The 20,379-nt window shown below is 46.4% G+C and overlaps 1 protein-coding gene across 2 annotated transcripts in view; it reads right to left on the reverse strand.

The window, feature by feature from the left end:
- LOC141172290 (BAR/IMD domain-containing adapter protein 2-like) overlaps positions 1–20,379 on the reverse strand; it is a 200,227-nt gene that overhangs the window by 106,097 nt on the left and 73,751 nt on the right. For both annotated transcript variants that reach the window (XM_073656318.1, XM_073656317.1), the window contains one exon: positions 1,591–1,677. In XM_073656318.1, coding sequence (XP_073512419.1) covers positions 1,591–1,677 — 87 coding nt within the window. The remainder of the gene's footprint in view (positions 1–1,590; positions 1,678–20,379) is intronic.

Here is a 20,379-nt window from a genome sequence, read left to right on the forward strand (position 1 = left end):
TCAGTGTTGTGGTCTGAAAAAGAGCTTGTAACTCTTTTATCTGTCTTTTTCATAGCTCTTCTTCACTGAATTATGACCACATCAAAAAGTTGAATGTGTCGGGAAACCAAGAGCCTTTTAAAGCCAAATGATGCACCATTTTAAATGCAACCCAATTTCAAAAAAAATTTTAAGCCTCAAATAAATGCATTTAAATAAAATAAAAAATCCCAAAAAATGGACAACTTCTGTTTATATCTCTGCTTATAGACCCCAGCAGCCTATATAATCAGACTGGATGCTAGGGATATGCTGCTTGGAAACAGTAGTAGGTAGTATATCCTTGGAAGTCAGCTGCGGCTCCCTGCCGGTTTCCCCTTCCAAGCAGCTGATCACATGACATCTTTGCATGCAACTGGACTGGTCACAAGTTTAGACAGGATGTGATAATAGCAAACGGCTTTTAACAGGGACCATAGTAGAGTTTAAAGAGGACTTGTCACCATATGAAAATTGGCCAGTTTAGCTCTTATTTTATTCAAGCTCCTCCCCTAAGTCATCCACTTTTATTATTTTTTAAATCCACCATACGGTTCCAGAGATATGGAGCTTTTTTACTTGCTGCTAATTTGTATGGTCTTTACAAGGGGGCGTGGCTCATAGGATCCTCTGGGGCGTGTCTTTAGGCTGTTCTGCATAATTACCCTGTGAGCCACGCCTCCTTGTCAAGACCACTAAAGTTAGCACTAAATAAAAAGGCCCATATCTCTGCAACCATATGGTCGATTAAAAAAAAGACAAAAAATAGAATACTCAGTGGATCAGTAGGAATAAAATAATAGCAAAAACTGGCCACTCTTGACCTGGTTAAAGGTCCTTTTTAAAGGGGTGTGAATTGGTTCTTTTATTGTTTTATCACATTCCCAGAATGTTAAAAAATATGCATTTATCAGTGCTTTTAATCCCTGTTAGCAATGGGGCTCACAATCTAATTCAGACCCACCCACAATGGGTTCATTTTTTATATAACGCCATCAGTTTAATTGGCCTCAGCAGCAGTATAATGGCCAGATCTGGATGCCGCCTGGTTCCCTCATGATAGAAAGCCTCACAGAGACTGTGATTTAAAGCGAAGTGTTTTGTATCAATATGAAGGTCACTTGGGCAACAAAAGGTGTTAATGGAAATAAGTAACCCTGGCATGAAGAGGGAGACCACAGGAAACCCAGGCACCGACGCTCTGTGCACCTCTCACAATCCATTCTAGCATGCAGCAGGTTGCCCGGGCAGCCAAATGGGGAATGTGCTTTAAATTAAGAAAAGCTGGCAGAGTCGTCAAGGAAGGAACAGAGCAGACACTGATGGACGCTTCATTTTACTTCCCCCCTGCAGGAGCCACACTATATTCTACATCCAAGCAGTTATATGTGAGAGGAGACAGTTAACAGGAATGTCTGGCACTCGGCAGGAAGGCAAAGCTTCCTGTTTAATCAGCTTGGTCATGAATCCCTGAACTTGAAGGGTCTTACACAGTATATTTGCAGAACGTAAAGGAGCCAAAAGCAAGAGTGGGGGATATACAGTGGTAGAGTGTGAAGACATGCGACTCACCCAGCTCTTTAGATCCTTGGCTGATGCTGGCAAGTTCTCCCAATTTCACCAGGGCATCAAAATAACCTTTTGCGGCAACAGTGACACCTGCAACAAGGAGGAGAAAAATAAAATGTTATGTTCTAGGGACAAGTGCACAAATCACTTTGCATGTTATTGGGTTATTAAAAGGAATGTTGACATAGGCTTAATCTGCAGGTAAATGCTGTTTAAAGATTTCTTACTTAAGAGCAGCTACAGGGAGAAAAGTATTATTCTACCTGCAGCTGCTCGATTCCAGTCATTGGGGTGGTACATAGACTGGTTACAGTCAGTGCTTACTATACACTGAGTGCACTATAATCAGTCCCCGATAATTGATTAACAGCCTGCTCTGCACTCAAGCTGAACACATACTCCGCAGAGCTGTCAATCAATGCGCCAGGGAGTGATAACAGCTGCGCTCACAGTTCATTAACCAGTGATTGTTTACAGCTCCCTGCACTGCCCTGATGACTGCAAGCCAGCGGCTACAGGGAGGACATAAGTTCATTTCCTCCCTGTAGCCGCTAATACACATGATTTCAACACTATTAACCGTCATCTGCATCTATGTAATGTTTGTCAAGGTTCTCTTTGATGTATGTAAGTCCCCACAATGAATTTTTGTATTTGCATATTTTTGAAAAAAAGCAAGTAACTTATGTTACTTAATGGGTCCAAAAAATCTGCAACATCAAAAACTCACCAAAAAGCTCATAGTGGGTGTTTTTGATGTTGCAGATTTTCTGCAGCATTTCTGCACCCATTAGATAAATTAGGTGACTTGTGTTCTTAAGTGCACTTTTTTTTACAAGCATTTTAGCACCGTATTTGATGCTGTGTTTTTTCTGTATGCTATTCTTTAAATATAGCTGCTTTGTTTTTTGATAACTCATGCTATTTCTTTTTTCCCACTCCCTCTCTTCATTGGCATTACTTAAAGCTGCCCATACATAATAGTCGACTGACTAGTGACCGATCATTCCAACAATTTCCCCAACACCGTGCTGGACTAAACTGCTGAACAAGGGACATCTTATTCCACAATGATAGGAAAAACCTAGAATCCATGTGCATAGGTAAAGTGTAATCTTAGACAAAAATCCATTATATAAATGTATATACATATAGAGCGAGTGAAATAAATATTGAACACATCAGCAATTTTCTAAGTAAATATATTTCCTCAGGTGCTCTTGACATGAAATTCTCACCAGATGTCGGTAACAACCCATCCAGTCCACACAGACAAAGAAATGAAACCATAGATGTCCAGAAATTAAGTTATGTGTAATAATGAAAAATGACACAGGGAAAAAGTATTGAACACATGAAGAAAGAGAGGTGCAAAAAGCCATGGAAAGTCATGACACTACCTGAAATCTATCAGTAGTTAGAAAGCAATCCTGCCACTTAGTGAAAAATGAAATCAGCTGGTTCAACTGATGGCCGGTAAAAATCTGTCTCATTACCAAGGTGCCACACAAGAAACATCTTAGGATGGGTAAAAGCAGTGAGCTGTCTCAAGACCATCGTAACCTTATTGTTGCAAAACATACTGATGGCATTGATGACAGAAGAATTTCTAAACTACTGAAGCTTCCAGTAAGCACTGTTGGGCCCATAATCTGAAAGTGGAAAGAACAATATTTCACAATAAACTGGGCACAACCACATGCTTCCCGCAAGATTTCAGGCAGAGGAGTGAAAAGAATTATCAGAAGAGTTGTCCAAGAGCCAAGGACCACTTGTGGAGAGCTACAGAAAGACCTGGAATCAGCAGGTACAATTGAGTCAAAGAAAACAATAAGTAATGCACTCACCCTCCATGGCCTTAACCTCCATGGCTGGACCTTATCACTCAAGACTCCATTGCTGAACAAAAAGCATGTTCAAGTGTGTTTTAAAGTTTGCTCAACAACATTTAGCCAAGCCTGGGAAATACTGGGAGAATATAGTCTGGTCAGATGAGACCAACATTTGGATGCCATAATACACACCATGTTTGGAGCCCAAAAGGCATTGCACATCACTCCAAAAACACCATACCAACAGTGAAGATTTAAGGTAGGAATATCATGGTGTGTGGCTGTTTTTCCACATACGGCACTGGCAAACTTCATATGATTGCAGGAAGGACGAATGGACAAATGTACTGAGACATTCTTGATAAAAATCTGCTGCCATCTACCTGGGAGATGAAGGTGAAACGAGGGTGGACATTTCAGCAAGACAGTGATCCCAAGCACACAGCCAAGAAAACTCTCAATTGGTTTCAGAGACAAAAAATAAAGCTGCTAGAATGGCCCAGCCAATTACCTGAATGCAATGGAAAATACATGGAAACAACTAAAGCTCAGAGTTCATAGAAGGAGTCCACGAAACATCCATGATTAAAAGAGTGTTTGTGTAGAAGAATGGGCCAAAATCACACCTGAGCAATGCATGTGACTAGTTTCTCCATACAGGAGGCATCTTGAATCTGTCATCGCTAACAAAGGCTTTTGTACGAAGTATTAATTACATTTCAGTAAGTGTTTTTACAATACTTTTTCCCTATGACATTTCTCATTATTACACGTAACTTAATTTATGGACATCTATGGTTTTATTTCTTTGCCTGTGTGGATTGGATGGGTTGTTACCGACATCTGGTGAGAATTTCATGTCAATAGCACCTATAGAAATATATTTACTTAGAAAATTGTTGACATGTTCAATTCTTATTTCACCTGCTGTGTATATAACATTTCAGATAAGGAGTTATCTTACCAAATAGACATCAAATAATGATTAAAAATCTTGCAATTTTCACACTGATCACTTTGGTTATCTAGACTTTTACTTTCTGGTGTTTCAGGATATTCACATTTACTTTAGCAGCAATAGACTGACTCAGACTTTACAAAGCATCTAATGAGCGTGTCCAAAAGTCTCTGTAAAGCAGCGTTTCCCAAACTCCAGTCCTCAGGACCCCAACTGATCATGGTTTTAAGATTTTCTTAGTATTGCACTGGAGTAAGAACCTGTGGCAGATTCTGATGATAATAATTCCATCACCTGTGCAAAACCAAGGAAATCCTGGCACCAAGATCTGTTGGGGCCCTGAGGACTGGAGTTTGGGAAATACTGTAAAGGGAAAGGGAGCAGGAGGTTCTCTGGCATTATCTTCTGTGAATGATCCTGTGCTTTCAGTTATGTATTGAGAGAGGTGTTACCTGTCATTGTAATCCTGCCTCTGGTGATAATGAGTCTGCTGAAAACCCTTCCAGAAATCACAGGAAATATGAATCTCTAGTGGCCTAGTGGCCAGTGTGAAAATGGCAATATTACTATTTTTTTTAATAATAAACACTATGATATGGAAAGAAAACATTGGCAAAAATATTTAAAAAATACATGTAACACAAAACCTGATTTAAACAATAGGTCATTGTCTGATGACTCATTGCCTTAGTGAATGTATTTATAATTAAATCAGAGAGGACATAATGCAACTAGTTGTATACAACAGTATCTACACTATAGTATAAAGTTGTGCTTAAAAATAAGCATTCCAGCCAGATAGTGATACCATCTACAACAGAGGAGACCAAGGACATATGAGACAGATGGGCACATGAGCATGATAACCGGTCCATGGAACTGTGGAAGAAGGTGACCTCCTGTTTTCTTACAAGCTCTTTCCTATAGATCTTGTAAGCACTGCTCTGAAGCGCTCTGGATAGCTCCTGATCTGGCCAGTTTCAGTGCTGCTGTGATTTTTCCATGCTACAGAAGCAAAAGCGCACATAGTTTGGACCAGCGATGCAACAATGCAGCTGGTCTGAACTGTCAATCAAGCAGGAATGCAATCAGGTAGCGGGGAAGCAGGGGAGCAGTGGGCTCCTGTTCAGAAAATTATCAAACCCCTCTAAGAATGATGACAGGGCCAGTGATTAATAATACAAATGAACGTGATTCATCCCTTCAGAACCATCTGGCAGTGACACCACTTCCTGAGCGCCGGTTTCTCAATAAAGTCAGAGATTGTCAGGAATCGGTTTGTGCCCTATAATTAAATCATGGTAAAATGAGAATTCTTACAGCTTTATCTGTGCACACGCCTTGTCTGACCTTACTACATGCACTTATGCTATGATTCATTCACATCTAAGGATACGTGCCTCAAGGCTATGTACTCCCAACAGCTCACTTCTTTATGGGACAGAGCCTTTTTTTCAGGTTTGATCGCTCACTACCAAGACTCTAATATCTGAGTGGATGTTGTCTGCTCATATCTTCCGTTAAAAATGGACACATTTGCAAGTTCTCCCTGTGTTGGCATGGGCTTCTTCCCACACTCCTACAGACATATTCATAGGGGATTTAGATGTGTGCCCCAATGGGGACAGTGAGTGATGACAATGTAAGGAGGTGGATACGTTGCCCATGATTCTCCTTGAAGACATGTATATTGTGTAAAGCGTTATAATGTTTGAATGTTTAATGATCCATATTGTTAGTGATCGAGTTGAGCTCTGCCCAGCAGTAGGTAGCCTACGGGGAGAGACGGAGCTAATAGGTGGGACTAGCCCAGGGAGAAGACCTTAGCGTGGATACAATGGAGATATTCTTGTAATAACGTCAGATATGGATGGGCCTGCAGCAGTAGCAGACCTCAGGTTTGATTGAGGAGCAGAACCGCGTGCAGTGGGTGGCCTGTGGCAAAAGAGAGCGTCAACCGAATGGATAGTAAGATCCTATAGAGAAGGGAGTCACAGGCCAGAATCGAGAGGAAAGTAAGAAGTATCGGGGCCTGGGGCAGGAAGCCTACCTAAACGGTATGGAGTTGTCTGTCAGTTGGGTAACGGGACGGAGAAGGAAGGACAAGGGAGACGAAGAGGAAATTCCCTGTGTTATGGTCCAGAGGTGTCAATAGAGCGAGAAGCTAAGTAGTGACCATATTGGCATAGAAAACTCCCCCAAGGGAATAAGAGGCGGAAATAGGGGTGGAAGTATAGGACTCTTGTTTGCTGGACTGTAGTGCCATTATTTGGGGACGCAGAGACTCCCGGGGTAGAGTGCTGGGCTGTGTTGAGACAGAAGAGCTAAGAGAAGCGGAAAGTCAGATTGACTCCAGAAAAAGAGAAGTGTGTGATAATGTACCATGTCATAACTGATACGTCTCATGTCATAACTGATGTGTCCACAAAGATGAATGCCTACTACCTGCTGTACATAGTTCCTCAGAAGTTATTTTTCAGTGAAAATATGTTTACTTATGGACTATGGCTTCTCTCATTGAACTCTGCAACACCTGGTCCTGGGTGGCCAAAAACGACGGCAACATGCGGCTTGTAGGGGTATCTCGTCCACACACCCAGCTCCATTTTCATGTAGGGTTGCGGGGCGTAAAACACAAGTACCTCAGCCATGGCTACCAAGTTCTTAGAAGAGTTCTTTTTTCTGAAGCATTCTTTGCAGCCCTTTGATAGGACAGTGTCTAGATTGGAGAGTATCCCATCAGGAGATGATTCAAAGGAGTGACATGTTCATTCCTCTTTGTCACCAGACATATTTTAAAACCTCTTCAGGAGAAAAAAAGTTCCAAAAACTCTTCATATAAGGGCTCATCTGCGTGAAAAACGGACGAGTGCAATCCGATAAAAAATCTAATTGCACTTTGACTAATGTTATTCCTATGATTCCCTGCTCATCTGCGCTTTTTTTCTCAGCTCGGATAGGACTGAGAAAAAAATCGCAGCATGCTGCCTTTCGCCACGTATATCAGATAAGACTCGCCAATGCAAGTCAATGGGTGTGAGAAAAAAATCACGCGGCACAAGGACCATGTGAGTGCCGTCCGATTTTTACGCATCCATCTCATAGAAAACCCAACATTTCATCAGCCGTGCACAGTAAATTCATAGCCAGAAGCAGCAGAATAGAATAGATAAGGTAGAAGAAAAAAATGGCGATGAACTCCGTTCACCTTATTGACGTCACTGTGAGGCTCTGATGCTGCGCTCACACGTACGGCTCAGTGTCTCTTGGATGCATAGCTGAACGGTCACATCATGCCACCGTTCAGCTATGTATCCAGATGAAGCAGATATAGATTAAGTCGTGGGACAGGTGAAGAATATGTTTTTTTATTATTTTTCATTTTTCCATAATAAATGGGTTTATTTCAAATAAAGGAGTCTGCCTTTATTTCTATTAAAGGACTTTATTCTTGCTGTGTATTTTTCACAATATGACTATGTGGTTAGTAATGGGGGGGTCTTATAGACGCCTCTCCATTACTAACCCCTGGGCTTGACGTCAGCTGCCAATATCAACCCCAATACTATTACCCCACTTGCTACCACACTAGGACAAATGGGAAGAGCGGAGGCTAAGTGCCAGAATCGCCGCATTTCATGGATGTGCCATTTCTGGGGCGGCTGAGAGCTGATGTTCTTAGTCTGGGAGGGGGCCATGATCCATGGCCCCTTCCTAGCCTATTAATATAAGCCCGCAGCTGTCTGCATAGCCTTTGCTGGTTGTTAAAATAGGGGGGACCCAACATAATTTTTTGGGGGGGTTCCCCATTTTAATAACCAGAAAAAGGCTAAGTATACAGCTATGAGCTGATATTAGTAGCCTGGGAAGCTGCATGTGTATTACCCACCTCCCAGGCTACCAGCTGTCAGCTTTTCCTCAGCTGGTTCTTAAAATATCGGGGGAACTCATGCCATTTTTTCATTAATTTATTTATTACTAAAATACATGTACAATAAGCTACACACGCAAAGCAATGATTATATATTTCACTCACATATTTCTATCTACCTATATATGTATTGAAGAATATTTACTTTGAAAAATATCTTTAAATGACATGGAGAATTACTCTATGTAAAAGTTAATGTTAAAATCGCATTGCATACGGATTGCATAAGCATGTCATACGGATGCTCGGTGAGAAAAATCGCATTATACTTGCATGACACTCACATGACAGTTGCATGACACTTGTATGACTTTTCAGGAACAACATCAGACCGATTTTATTAACGTAGATGGGTATGAGCCCTAAATAGCAAAGTAGATTTCCCATAGGAATGAACTTGAAGAGCCTTCCAAGAGTTTTTGAAGCAGTTTTTTGAGAAGGATTTGGGAAAGAATCTGCCCTAAAAAAATTCAGAAAAAAGCTCTGTGTGAACATAGCCTTATTAATATTAATCTGTGAAAAGGCACTCATCATTTTCAAATGACTGATGAGAGGCATTTAGTGGGGCAGTCTCCTTAGAATTTCGCAAAGAGGTCATAACAATTGTGTTGACTGGTGACTTATCTCCAGGAGAACAATGATATCAGAAGTTCGACATTGGACATACACGGTCAACATCTCCTCAGATCCTACTGCTGGATTTACAGCTACACTGGTTAGTACTGCGACGTACTGTCCTACATGCTATTCCTGCTTTTGAGGAAGTGCTACAGAGAGTAAAGCCCCCGTCTCACATAGCGATATCGCTAGCGATATCGCTGCTGAGTCACGGTTTTGGTGACTCACCAGCGACCTCACCAGTGATGTCGCTGTGTGTGACACTTTGCAACGATCAGGCCCCTGCTGTGAGGTCGCTGATCGTTGCAAAGTGTCCTGGACCATTTTTTGGTCGTTGGCCTCCCGCTGGCCAGCACACATCGCTGTGTGTGACCAGCGGGACCAACGATCTGGCTGGTAACTATGGTAAACATCGGGTTACTAGGGGCACGCGCGCACTTAGTAACCCGCTGTTTACCATGGATACCACTCTGCTACGGTGCACGGAGGCTCCCGCGCACCGTAGCAGAGTGGTATCCATGGTAAACAGCGGGTTACTAGGGGCACACGCGCACTTAGTAACCCGATGTTTACCATAGTTACCAGCCTGCTCCTGCTTGCAGCAGGCTGGTAACGGGAGCAGGACATCGTGGAACGATTCTTTCCACGATATCGCTGCTCCCCTGATCGCTGGTGAGCCTGCCTGTTTGACAGCTCACCAGCGATGTATTAGCGATGCAGCAACGATCCCTGACAGGTCGTATCATTGTAGGGATCGCTGCTGCATCGCTTAGTGTGACGGGGCCCTTATACAAGATCCATCTTCCTACAGAGCGTTCATGCAGCAAGCCGCCATGGCTCAAGCTGAATAATAATAACTACACTGGGAAGCTCTTAAGGCCCCGTCACACTAAGCGATGCAGCAGCGATCCCGACAACGATACGACCTGTCAGGGATCGTTGCTGCATCGCTAATACATCGCTGGTGAGCTGTCAAACAGGCAGGCTCACCAGCGATCAGGGGAGCAGCGATATCGTGGAAAGAATCGTTCCACAATGTCCTGCTCCCGTTACCAGCCTGCTGCAAGCAGGAGCAGGCTGGTAACTATGGTAAACATCGGGTTACTAAGTGCGCGTGTGCCCCTAGTAACCCGCTGTTTACCATGGATACCACTCTGCTACGGTGCGCGGGAGCCTCCGTGCACCGTAGCAGAGTGGTATCCATGGTAAACAGCGGGTTACTAAGTGCGCGCGTGCCCCTAGTAACCCGCTGTTTACCATAGTTACCAGCCAGATCGTTGGTCCCGCTGGTCACACACAGCGATGTGTGCTGGCCAGCGGGAGGCCAACAACCAAAAAATGGTCCAGGACACTTTGCAGCGATCAGCGACCTCACAGCAGGGGCCTGATCATTGCAAAGTGTCACACATAGCGACATCGCTGGTGAGGTCGCTGGTGAGTCACCAAAACCGTGACTCAGCAGCGATATCGCTAGCGACATCGCTATGTGAGACGGGGGCTTTAGGGGAGCATGATCTCTTCTTTTCTGTGTGTTCAGTTAGTGGAGACATTATAGAAGATATTCTGCCCACTAGCATAGGAAAAAAATATTTTTGGTGTCTAAAGAAGATAAACTGGTGAGAATGCCGAACACAAGTCATAAAATAGCCATATGCAGCTTATTCTGAAAGGTCATCTGAAACCAGGGCTGCCATCAGGGTATTACTGCCCTTACTGGCATATGGGGCCTGGTGATCAGAGGGGTCCGGACCGAGACTTCCCTCTTCAGCTCACCGGGCCCAAGCAGTAGGATTCTGCCTGTTCAGTTACTGAACGTGCGTCCTTGGACACACGTTCAGTTGAAATCTATTGGCGTGCGGGAAGCTCCCGTGCCTTGGATGATGGGAGAGCTGGGCGCCACTGGACCACGTAAAGGTATGGAGAAACTTTTCTTTTTAACTTTTTTTATAAAGCCGTACTATGAGGGCAGCATGGAGAGACATGGGGGCAGGATAGAGACATGGGGACAGAATAGAGAGAAATGGGGGCAGAATGTAGAGACATGGGGGCAGGATGGAGAGACATGGGGCAGAATGGAGACATTGAGGGCAGAATGCAGACATGGGGCAGGATGGAGACATGGGGGCAGGATGGAGACATGAGGGCAGAATGGAGACATTGGGGCAGAATGGAGAGATGGGGGCAGGATGGAGAGACAACAGGCAGGATGGAGAGACAAGGGGACAGGATGGAGACATTGGGGCCAGAATGGAGAGACATGAGGGCAGAATGGAGAGACATGGGGTAGAATGGAGAGACATGGGGGCAAGATGGAGAGACATGGGGCAGAATGGAGACATTGGGGGCAGAATGGAGACATGGGGGAAGGCTTGAGACATTGGAGGCAGGATGGAGACATGGCGGCAGGGTGGAGACATGGGGGCAGAATGGAGACAAATGAGGGCAGGATGAAGACATGGGGGCAGAATGGAGACAAATGGGAGCAAGATGGAGACTAATGGAGGCAGGATGGAGACATGGGGCAGAATGGAGACAAATGAGGGCAGGATGGAGACAAATGAGGGCAGGATTGAGACATGGGCGCAGAATGGAGACAAATGGGGCCGGAATGGAGACATGGGGGCAGAATGGAGACAAATGGCGGCAGCATGGAGACATGGGAGTAGGATGTGGGACATTATTACTGCAGGGGCTAATTATGGATATTATTATTGCTGTGATGTATTTTATTTTTGAGGATACTATTTTCAGTGAGGGGGTCCTGTTAGCTATGTGCCCACGATGCAGAAATGCTCCGGATTTTTCCTGAGCGTTTCTGTATCTCCCTGGCAGAAAAAACGCATGCGGATTGTACATGCAGATTGTATATGCGGATTGTACATGCCGATTGTATATGCGGATTGTACATGCGTTTTTCCTGCCAGGGACAAGCGGAAGTGAAGCGTTCTTCACATGCGATTTCGCATGCGGGTTGTCAAGTGCTTTCCAAGCAATTTTAACATCACTTGGAAAGTGCTTGACCACTTGGTCACACTATATAAATCCATGCAAAAGGCATGGATTTATATAGTGTGACCGTAAAGAATGTTTAAAAATAAAAAAATAAATCTATACTTACCTTCTGATGGCCCCCGGAGTCTTGCTTCCCTCCGTCCTGGCTGCCGGCAGCGGTACACTGAAGGACCTGTCGACGTCAGCATTGCGTGACCCGTCACATGATTATGACGTCAGCGCAGGTCCTCCAATCCATCGCGAGCTGCCGGAAAGTGAAGACAAGGAGACCGGGGACCATCAGGAGGTAAATATAACATTTATTTTTTATTTTATTCTTTTTTTCACAGTTTCTATGGTACCCGGGTCCAGAGGAGAGTCTCCTCTCCTCCACACCCGGGTACCATCCGCACATTGAAACGCGTTGAATGCGCATCTACATATGCAGTGATGCGGAATCCATGCGTTCCAATGCAAGTCAATGGCGGCGAAAACACAGCGCTTCCGCAAAATAATTGGTAGTGCTGCGTTTTTTTCCGCAATGATAATCTGCAACAGAAATTTCCGCAGCATGTGCACAGCACATGCGGATTATCATTGGGGAACATGGCAGGTCTTCTACCATGCATTTTTTAAGCGTTTCTGCAGCGTTTTTGCCGCTGCGGAAACACTTAAAAAGCGCATTGTGGGCACACAGCCTAACTGTGCAGGGCAGAACTATGTCACTTTCTTTTCTTCATCTGGTGTAGTGTAGAAGTTGGGGAAAAATTGGGGAATGTGCTCTGGAAGCGGTGCTGTAGACAACTGTGTTATTTTCAGCAGAGACAAGTCCTGGCTGGAAGAAGTGATAGCGGTCTGTGCCAGATTAATAAGAAAAGTGAAGATGAAGGACTTCAACTGGAGATGTCACCGGTGAGTCAATGTGTTACCTGTACACTGACACTATATACAGAGCTCCTGTGTATAATGTCACCAATGATCCCTGTATTACCTGTACACTAACACTATATACAGAGCTCCTGAGTATATTGTCACCGGTGATCCCTGTATTACCTGTACACTGACACTATACACTGTATACTATGTACAGAGATCCTGTGCATAATGGCACTTATGGTTAATATTAGAATTGTGTTTTTTTATTAATGATCAGTGTTGCAGTATTTGGTTACTATGTAGTGGTAATATGTGGTCTGGTCATGGTGTGGTGGTATTTGTCCCTTGTATGTGGTATTATTCAGTCACTATGTGGTGGTAATATGTGGTCAGGTCATAGTGTGGCGGTATTTGTCCTTTGTATGTGGTATTATTCGGTCACTATGTGGTGGTAATATGTGGTCAGGTCATGGTGTGACGGTATTTGTCCCTTGTATGTGATATTATTGGTCATTTTAAAAAATGTATGTGACACATTCCCTTAAAGAAAAATAAATAAAAATATACCTAAAAAGAGTATTGAGTATTATAACAAATGTTAGAGTAGAGTAGGCCCCGGCCAGAAGAGTTTCCTTGTCGTGGTGGCGGCTTAAAAAATATTTTGGCCAAAACAAAAGCTGCTGGCGATGTATGTGATATAGTGTTTAATGGGAACTGTTAAGGTGTGATTGGTGAGGATGTGGCGCAGAAGAAAAGTTTTTCCAAGAATGGGCGGTGGGACTGTGGAAGGTTCTAATGGTGGAGGCGGAGCTTGGGTGGAGCCTAGGCGGAGTCTCAAGGGGGCCTGAAAATTTTACCAGCCTGTAATTCCTGGCGGCAGCCCTGTCTGAAACAACTGGTGACCATTAGATCTATTTTCACCAGTGTTCTTGTAAAATTTTCTACTGATTTTTTTTCTACACCTAAAAACAAAATTACAAGGGGATTCTGTTAGCAATAAAAGAGTTTACAGTACCAAAAAGAGGCTGACCCTAAGGGCATAGCAAAGGGTAACCACAAAGCCAATTCCTTTAATATAGCCTTTAAATAGTTCCCTGCCATAAGCACTTGTCTGAGACTCCTTATGAGCAATACTTGACTTACAGAATCAGTGTGAGTAGCAAGAACAATGAACTGGCAGACGACATGCATTTTCTACCCCAAGGCTTAGTAACTAACAAGCCCAAGAATTAAAGACAGATCCCAGCAGGTTTTGAGAATCTATGGGAAGGTGCCACAGAACCAGACGTACTTGTGGCATTTAGAATCTTCATTCAAAGAGAATCCTCGTCTATAGGACGTTTTGAAGCACAGACATAACAGTTCCTCTTAGGAATCGTCCTTTGCACCTTCAGATGCTTTCTAATAGAAACATGTGTAAATGTACCTATAGATTTCATGGTTTCTCTTCTTACCAGACTGCGTACCAAAAGTATGGGGACAACTATACGTTACACCAACAGGAGTTTTTATGACATCCCATTCTAAATCCATAGGCGTTGATATGGAGTTGGTGCCGTCTTAAGAAAAGAACAATACGGGGCTCCGAAAAGTGCACTGGCATATCTGTCGTAGGGTGCCGAATCCATCAGCCAAAAATGCAGGAGAAAAAGAAATGGAAATTGTCGGCACATCCATCTGATAAAAACTGTTTTTTTTTATTTACATTTTCATTAAAACAGGTGGATCCATCAAAACTCTAAAAACCTGACGCGTTTCTGGAGCAACAAATACCCTTAGTCATAGGTTCCCCTTGTTGCTTTCTGTCAAGACTTTCTACAAGATTTTGAAGTTTCTTTGGGAATTTTTGCCCCTTCATCCAGAAGAGAGTTTGTGAGGTCAGAAACTGATGTTGGAGGAGAGGTCGGGCTCACAATCTTCATTTTAGTTCATCCCAAAGATATTTGATGGGGTCGATGTCCGGCCTATGAGCAGTCGGTCATGTTTTTCTACACCAAACTCCCTCACTCATGTCTTTATGGGCCTTGTGCACTGGGCACAGTCATGGAGAAATGAATAGGGCCTTCCCCAAACTGTTCCCACAAAGGTGGACGCTACAATTGTCCACAATGTCTTGTATGCTGAAGCATTACGATTTTCCTTCACTGGACCTAGGTCAACCCGTGAAAAACAAGCCCATAGAATTATCCCTCCTCCACCAAACTGTTCAGCTGCCACAACGCAGGCAGTCAGGTTAAATTCTCCTGGCATTCACCAAACCCAGACTCGTCCACCAGATGCCAGATAGAAAAGTGTGATCCGTCAGTGCACAGAGCAAGTTTCCTCCAGAGTCCAGTGGTGGCGGCTTTACACCACTCCATCTGACGCTCGTCATTGTGCTTCGTAATGTAAGGCTGCATGTAGCTGCTCAGCCATGAAGCTCCCGGCGGGGGCGCAGTGTTTGTGCTGATGTTAATACCAGAGAAGGTCTGGACCCTGCAGTTATGGAGTCAGAGCGGTGGTGACTTTTCTGCCCTCTGCTCCTCAGCACTCGGTTACCCCACTCTGTAACGTTACAGGGTTTCGGATTCTTAAACATTTCGAGGCCGATGTAAAATACCAGGGGCAATGGGGATGGATGTTATATTCCGGGGGCAATGGGGCCATATGTTATACACTGGGGGCAATGGGGCCATATGTTATACACTGGGGCAATGGGGCCATATGTTATACACCAGGGGGCAATGGGGCCATATGTTATTTACCGTGGACAAGGGGGCCAGATGTTATACCCAAGGGGCAATGGGGCCATATATTATACACTAGGGGCAATGGGGCCATATGTTATACACTGGGGTAATGGGGTCATATGTTATTCCTCGGGTGCAATAGGGCCACATGAACAGACTTGATAATCGGAGGCTCCTATTACAGGACTGCGCTGGTATGGCAGTATGGCGGGAGGCCGATGTAATATACCAGGGGCAATGGGGATGGATGTTATATTCCGGGGGCAATGGGGCCATATGTTATACCCAAGGAGCAATGGGGCCATATGTTATACACCGGGGGCAATGGGGCTATATATTATACACTGGGGCAATGAGGCAATATGTTATTCACCGGGGGCAATAGGGCCAGATGTTATACCCAAGGGGCAATGGGGCCATATGTTATACACTGGGGCAATGGCCATATGTAATACACTGGGGGCAATGGGACCATATGTTATACACTGGGGGCAATGGGGCCATATATTATTCACTGGGGGCAATAGGGCCAGATGTTATGCACAAGGGGCAATGGGGCCATATGTTATACACCGGGGGCAATGGGACTAAATGAAAAATCGGAAAATAATGATTAAGAGGTAAGCCCCAACACTTTTGTATATATAGTGTATGGTTATAAGGGGCTGACAATAGACATCTATTAGGGAATAGCACTTTCTGCTCACTAGATGCGCCGTGGCTGCAGCAGCTGCTGGGTCTTAGCACATCCATATCAGCTCTGCAGTGCAGGCCTGGAGGTTGCGTTCACACTGTAATTGTGGCTGATATTTCAGCTTCAGAATGTAAAATCAGCAATAATGAAAATAATGTAATGTTAAAATCCCCCACAAAGATCTTTTGTAGGGGGACAGGGTCAATAAGGAAACTAAATACATAAATACTAATAATGAAGAATTTAAAAGCACTGCGGCCCTAACTGTACAACTGCACCCCACCTCGACAAACCTAAAATTACACATCCCTTATATATAAACTACTGCATCAGAGGGTAACACAATATACAGTGAGCTATAAAATATAAGAAATCAGAAATAAGAAATAATGTGACTCAGACACTTTATTTTTTTGTAACATTTTTCCTGAATATTAACAACTAGATGGTGGCCCGATTCTAATGCATCGGGTATTCTAGAATATGTATGTGGCCAACCGGGCGCGACTAATCAGCGAAGCTGTGTTTAAGTGGGTTGTGCACTACTTTAAATTAACCCCCCAATGTATCCCCCCGGGGCCCCTAACGAATTTTGGAGGACCGGGGAGCGAGGCCGCCGGTCGGGGAACTTCTGCTGCGAGCAGCCGGGAGATGACCGGCTAGCACAGGGTGAGCGTGTGAGCGGGTGAGCGTGGGAGCGAGTGAGGGTGAGAGTGTGAGGGTGAGCGTGGGAGCATGTGAGGGTGAGCGTGGGAGCGTGTGAGGGTGAGCATGGGAGCGTGAGAATGTGAGCGTGAGAATGTGAGCGTGTGAGGGTGAGCGTGTGAGGGTGAGTGTCCGAGGGTGAGCGTCCGAGGGTGAGCGTCAAAGCGTGAGCGTCAGAGCGTGAGCGTCCGAGCGTGAGTGTCCGAGCGTGAGCGTCAGAGCGTGAGCGTCAGAGTCAGAGCCAGAGCGTGAGCGTCAGAGCATGAGCATCAGAGCGTGAGCGTGAGCGTCAGAGCGTGAGCATCAGAGAGTGAGCGTGAGCGTCAGAGCCTGAGCATCTGAGCGTGAGTGTCCGAGCGTGAGCGTCAGTGCGTGAGCGTGAGCGTCAGAGCCTGAGCGTCAGAGCGTGAGCATCAGAGCGTGAGCGTCAGAGCGTGAGCATCAGAGCGTGAGCGTCTGAGCGTGAGCTTGAGCGTCCGAGCGTGAGCGTCAGAGCGTGAGCATCCGAGCGTGAGCGTCAGAGCGTGAGCGTGAGCGTCTGAGCGTCAGCGTGAGCGTCCGAGCGTGAGCGTCAGAGCGTGAGCATCAGAGCGTGAGCGTCAGAGCGAGAGCGTCAGAGCGTGAGAGTCAGAGCCTGAGCATAAGCGTCAGAGCGTGAGCGTCGAGAGTGAGCGTCAGAGCGTGAGCGTCAGAGTGTGAGCGTCTGAGCGTGATCGTCTGAGCGTGAGCGTCTGAGCGTGAGCGTCCGAGCGTGAGCGTCTGAGCGTGCGCGTCTGAGCGTGAGCGTCCGAGTGTGAGCGTCAGAGCGTGAGCGTCAGAGCGTCCAAGCGTGAGCGTCAGAGCGTGAGCGTCCGAGCGTGAGCGTGAGCATCCGAGCGTGAGCGTCCGAGCGTGAGCGACAGAGCGTGTGAGCGTCAGAGCATGAGCGTCAGAGCGTGAGTGTGAGAGCGTGAGCATCCGAGCGTGAGCGTCAGAACATGAGCTTCCGAGCGTGAGCGTCAGAGCGTGAGGGTGAGCGTCTGAGGGTGTGAGGGTGAGCGTGTGAGGGTGAGCAGGTGAGGGTGAGCGTGTGCGGGTGAGCGTGTGAGGGTGAGCCGCTAACGGCCGCCATATTTTTCTGAAATCCGCGTGAGCGTCTGAGCGTGAGCGTCCGAGCGTGAGTGTCAGAGCGTGAGCGTCCGAGCGTGAGCGTCCAAGCGTGAGCATCAGAGCGTGAGCGTCAGAGCGTAAGCGTCTGAGCGTGAGCGTCCGAGCGTGAGTGTCAGAGCGTGAGCGTCTGAGCGTGAGCGTCCAAGCGTGAGCATCAGAGCTTGAGCGTGAGCGTCAGAGCGTGAGCGTCCGAGCATGAGCGTCAGAGCATGAGCGTCAGAGCGTGAGCGTCCGAGAGTGAGTGTCAGAGCGTGAGCGTCAGAGGGTGAGCATCCGAGCGTGAGCGTCCGAGCGTGTGTGTCAGAGCGTGAGCATCCGAGCGTGAGCGTCCAAGCGTGAGCATCAGAGCGTGAGCGTCAGAGCGTAAGCGTCTGAGCGTGAGCGTCCGAGCGTGAGTGTCAGAGCGTGAGCGTCTGAGCGTGAGCGTCCAAGCGTGAGCATCAGAGCTTGAGCGTGAGCGTCAGAGCGTGAGCGTCCGAGCATGAGCGTCAGAGCATGAGCGTCCGAGCGTGAGCGTCAGAGCCTGAGTGTCAGAGCGTGAGCGTCAGAGCGTGAGCATCAGAGCGTGAGCGTGAGCGTCAGAGCGTGAGTGTCAGAGCGTGAGCATCTGAGCTTGAGCGAGAGCGTCTGAGCATGAGCGTGAGCGTCAGAGCGTGAGCGTCCGAGCGTGAGCGTCAGAGCGTGAGCGTCAGAGCGTGAGCGTCCGAGAGTGAGTGTCAGAGCGTGAGCGTCAGAGGGTGAGCATCCGAGCGTGAGCGTCAGAGCGTGAGCGTCAGAGTGTGAGCGTGAGCGCCCGAGCGTGAGCATCCGAGCGTGAGCGTCAGAGAGTGAGCGTCCGAGCGTGAGCGTGAGCGTCAGAGCGTGGGCGTCTGAGCGTGAGCGTCCGAGCGTGAGGGTCAGAGCGTCCGAGCGTGAGCGTCAGAGCGTGAGCGTGAGCGTCTGAGCGTGAGCGTCCGAGCGTGAGCGTCAGAGCGTGAGCGTCAGAGCGTCCGAGTCTGAGCGTGAGCGTCAGAGCGTGAGCGTCAGAGCGTGAGCGTCCGAGCATGAGCGTCCAAGCGTGAGCGTCAGAGCGTGAGCGTCAGAGCGTGTGAGCGTCAGAGCGTGAGAGCGTGTGAGCGTCCGAGTGTCAGAGCGTGAGCGTCAGAACATGAGCGTCCGAGCGTGAGCGTCAGAGCGTGAGGGTGAGCGTGTGAGGGTGAGCGTGTGAGGGTGAGCGTCTGAGGGTGTGAGGGTGAGAGTGTGAGGGTGAGCGTGTGCGGGTGAGCGTGTGAGGGTGAGCCGCTAACGGCCGCCATATTTTTCTGAAATCCCGTGTCGCTGATTGGCCGCGGCCTGACCAATCAGCGACGTGGGATTTCCTGGACAGACAGACAGACAGATAGACAGACAGACAGACAGGATAAGACAATTATATTAACAATACAGAAATACAAATATAAAATTGGCAAAAAAAATGAAGCCTGTAATACAGCCGAATGCTGATTTTCCAATGGTCCCTGCATGTCTTTTTGGCTAGCTGACAGCACCTGACCGCTGCAGTGGACTCAGTGGTCACATGCCATACTACCGCTACCACCGCTCAGCATCCGCCTTGATGTCAGTAAGTGCAGCATGAGACTGGTCTGACCAGTGATTGGCTGCAGTAGTCATACGGTGGCAGCTAGTCAGCAAACTCTTGCATCTGTGCTGAATTGGCAAGGGATAGAGGAGGTGAGAACTGATTGTTTTTTGTTTTTTTTTGTAAAATAATAACCAATGCCATTCCAACGATGTTGGCGCCAGGTCCTCCGGGGTTCGAGGACATTGTTATGCTACGTGAGCACTGCAGCCAATTAGTTGCCGAAATTCAGCAGCTGTGCTCTCACTTACTTTGGACTAATGTGACAAAGGTGAGAGCACAGCAGCCCAATTTCGGCCACTGATTGGCTGCAGTGCTCACGTGGCATAACAATGTCAACTGAACTCTGGGAGACCCAGCGAAGATATCATGAGAGCAGCTCTGGTACGGCAGGCAAGTATCTGTTATTTTCAATTTACAAGGGGATCTACTTTATTTAAAAAGGGGTTATCCAGATAGTGGACAACCCCTTTAATATTTGTGGCTTTGACAATTTTCTTTAGACCAGGTAAATCTTTTTAATATACTTTGGATCAGACCTTGGAGTGATTTCTACACACGGGATTGTGAGCATGTAAAAATTTAGGAATAGGGAAAGCATTAGGAGAGGGGGATCACAGAAGTTATAGGATGATTAGCAATGCAGATTTATCTGTGGAAAACTTCTGATAAATGAATGTAATTGATAGAC

The sequence above is a fragment of the Phyllobates terribilis genome, unplaced genomic scaffold, assembly GCF_046119375.1.
Source record: "Phyllobates terribilis strain yellow unplaced genomic scaffold, ASM4611937v1 Scaffold_12__6_contigs__length_324123572, whole genome shotgun sequence".
NCBI lineage: Eukaryota > Metazoa > Chordata > Amphibia > Anura > Dendrobatidae > Phyllobates > Phyllobates terribilis.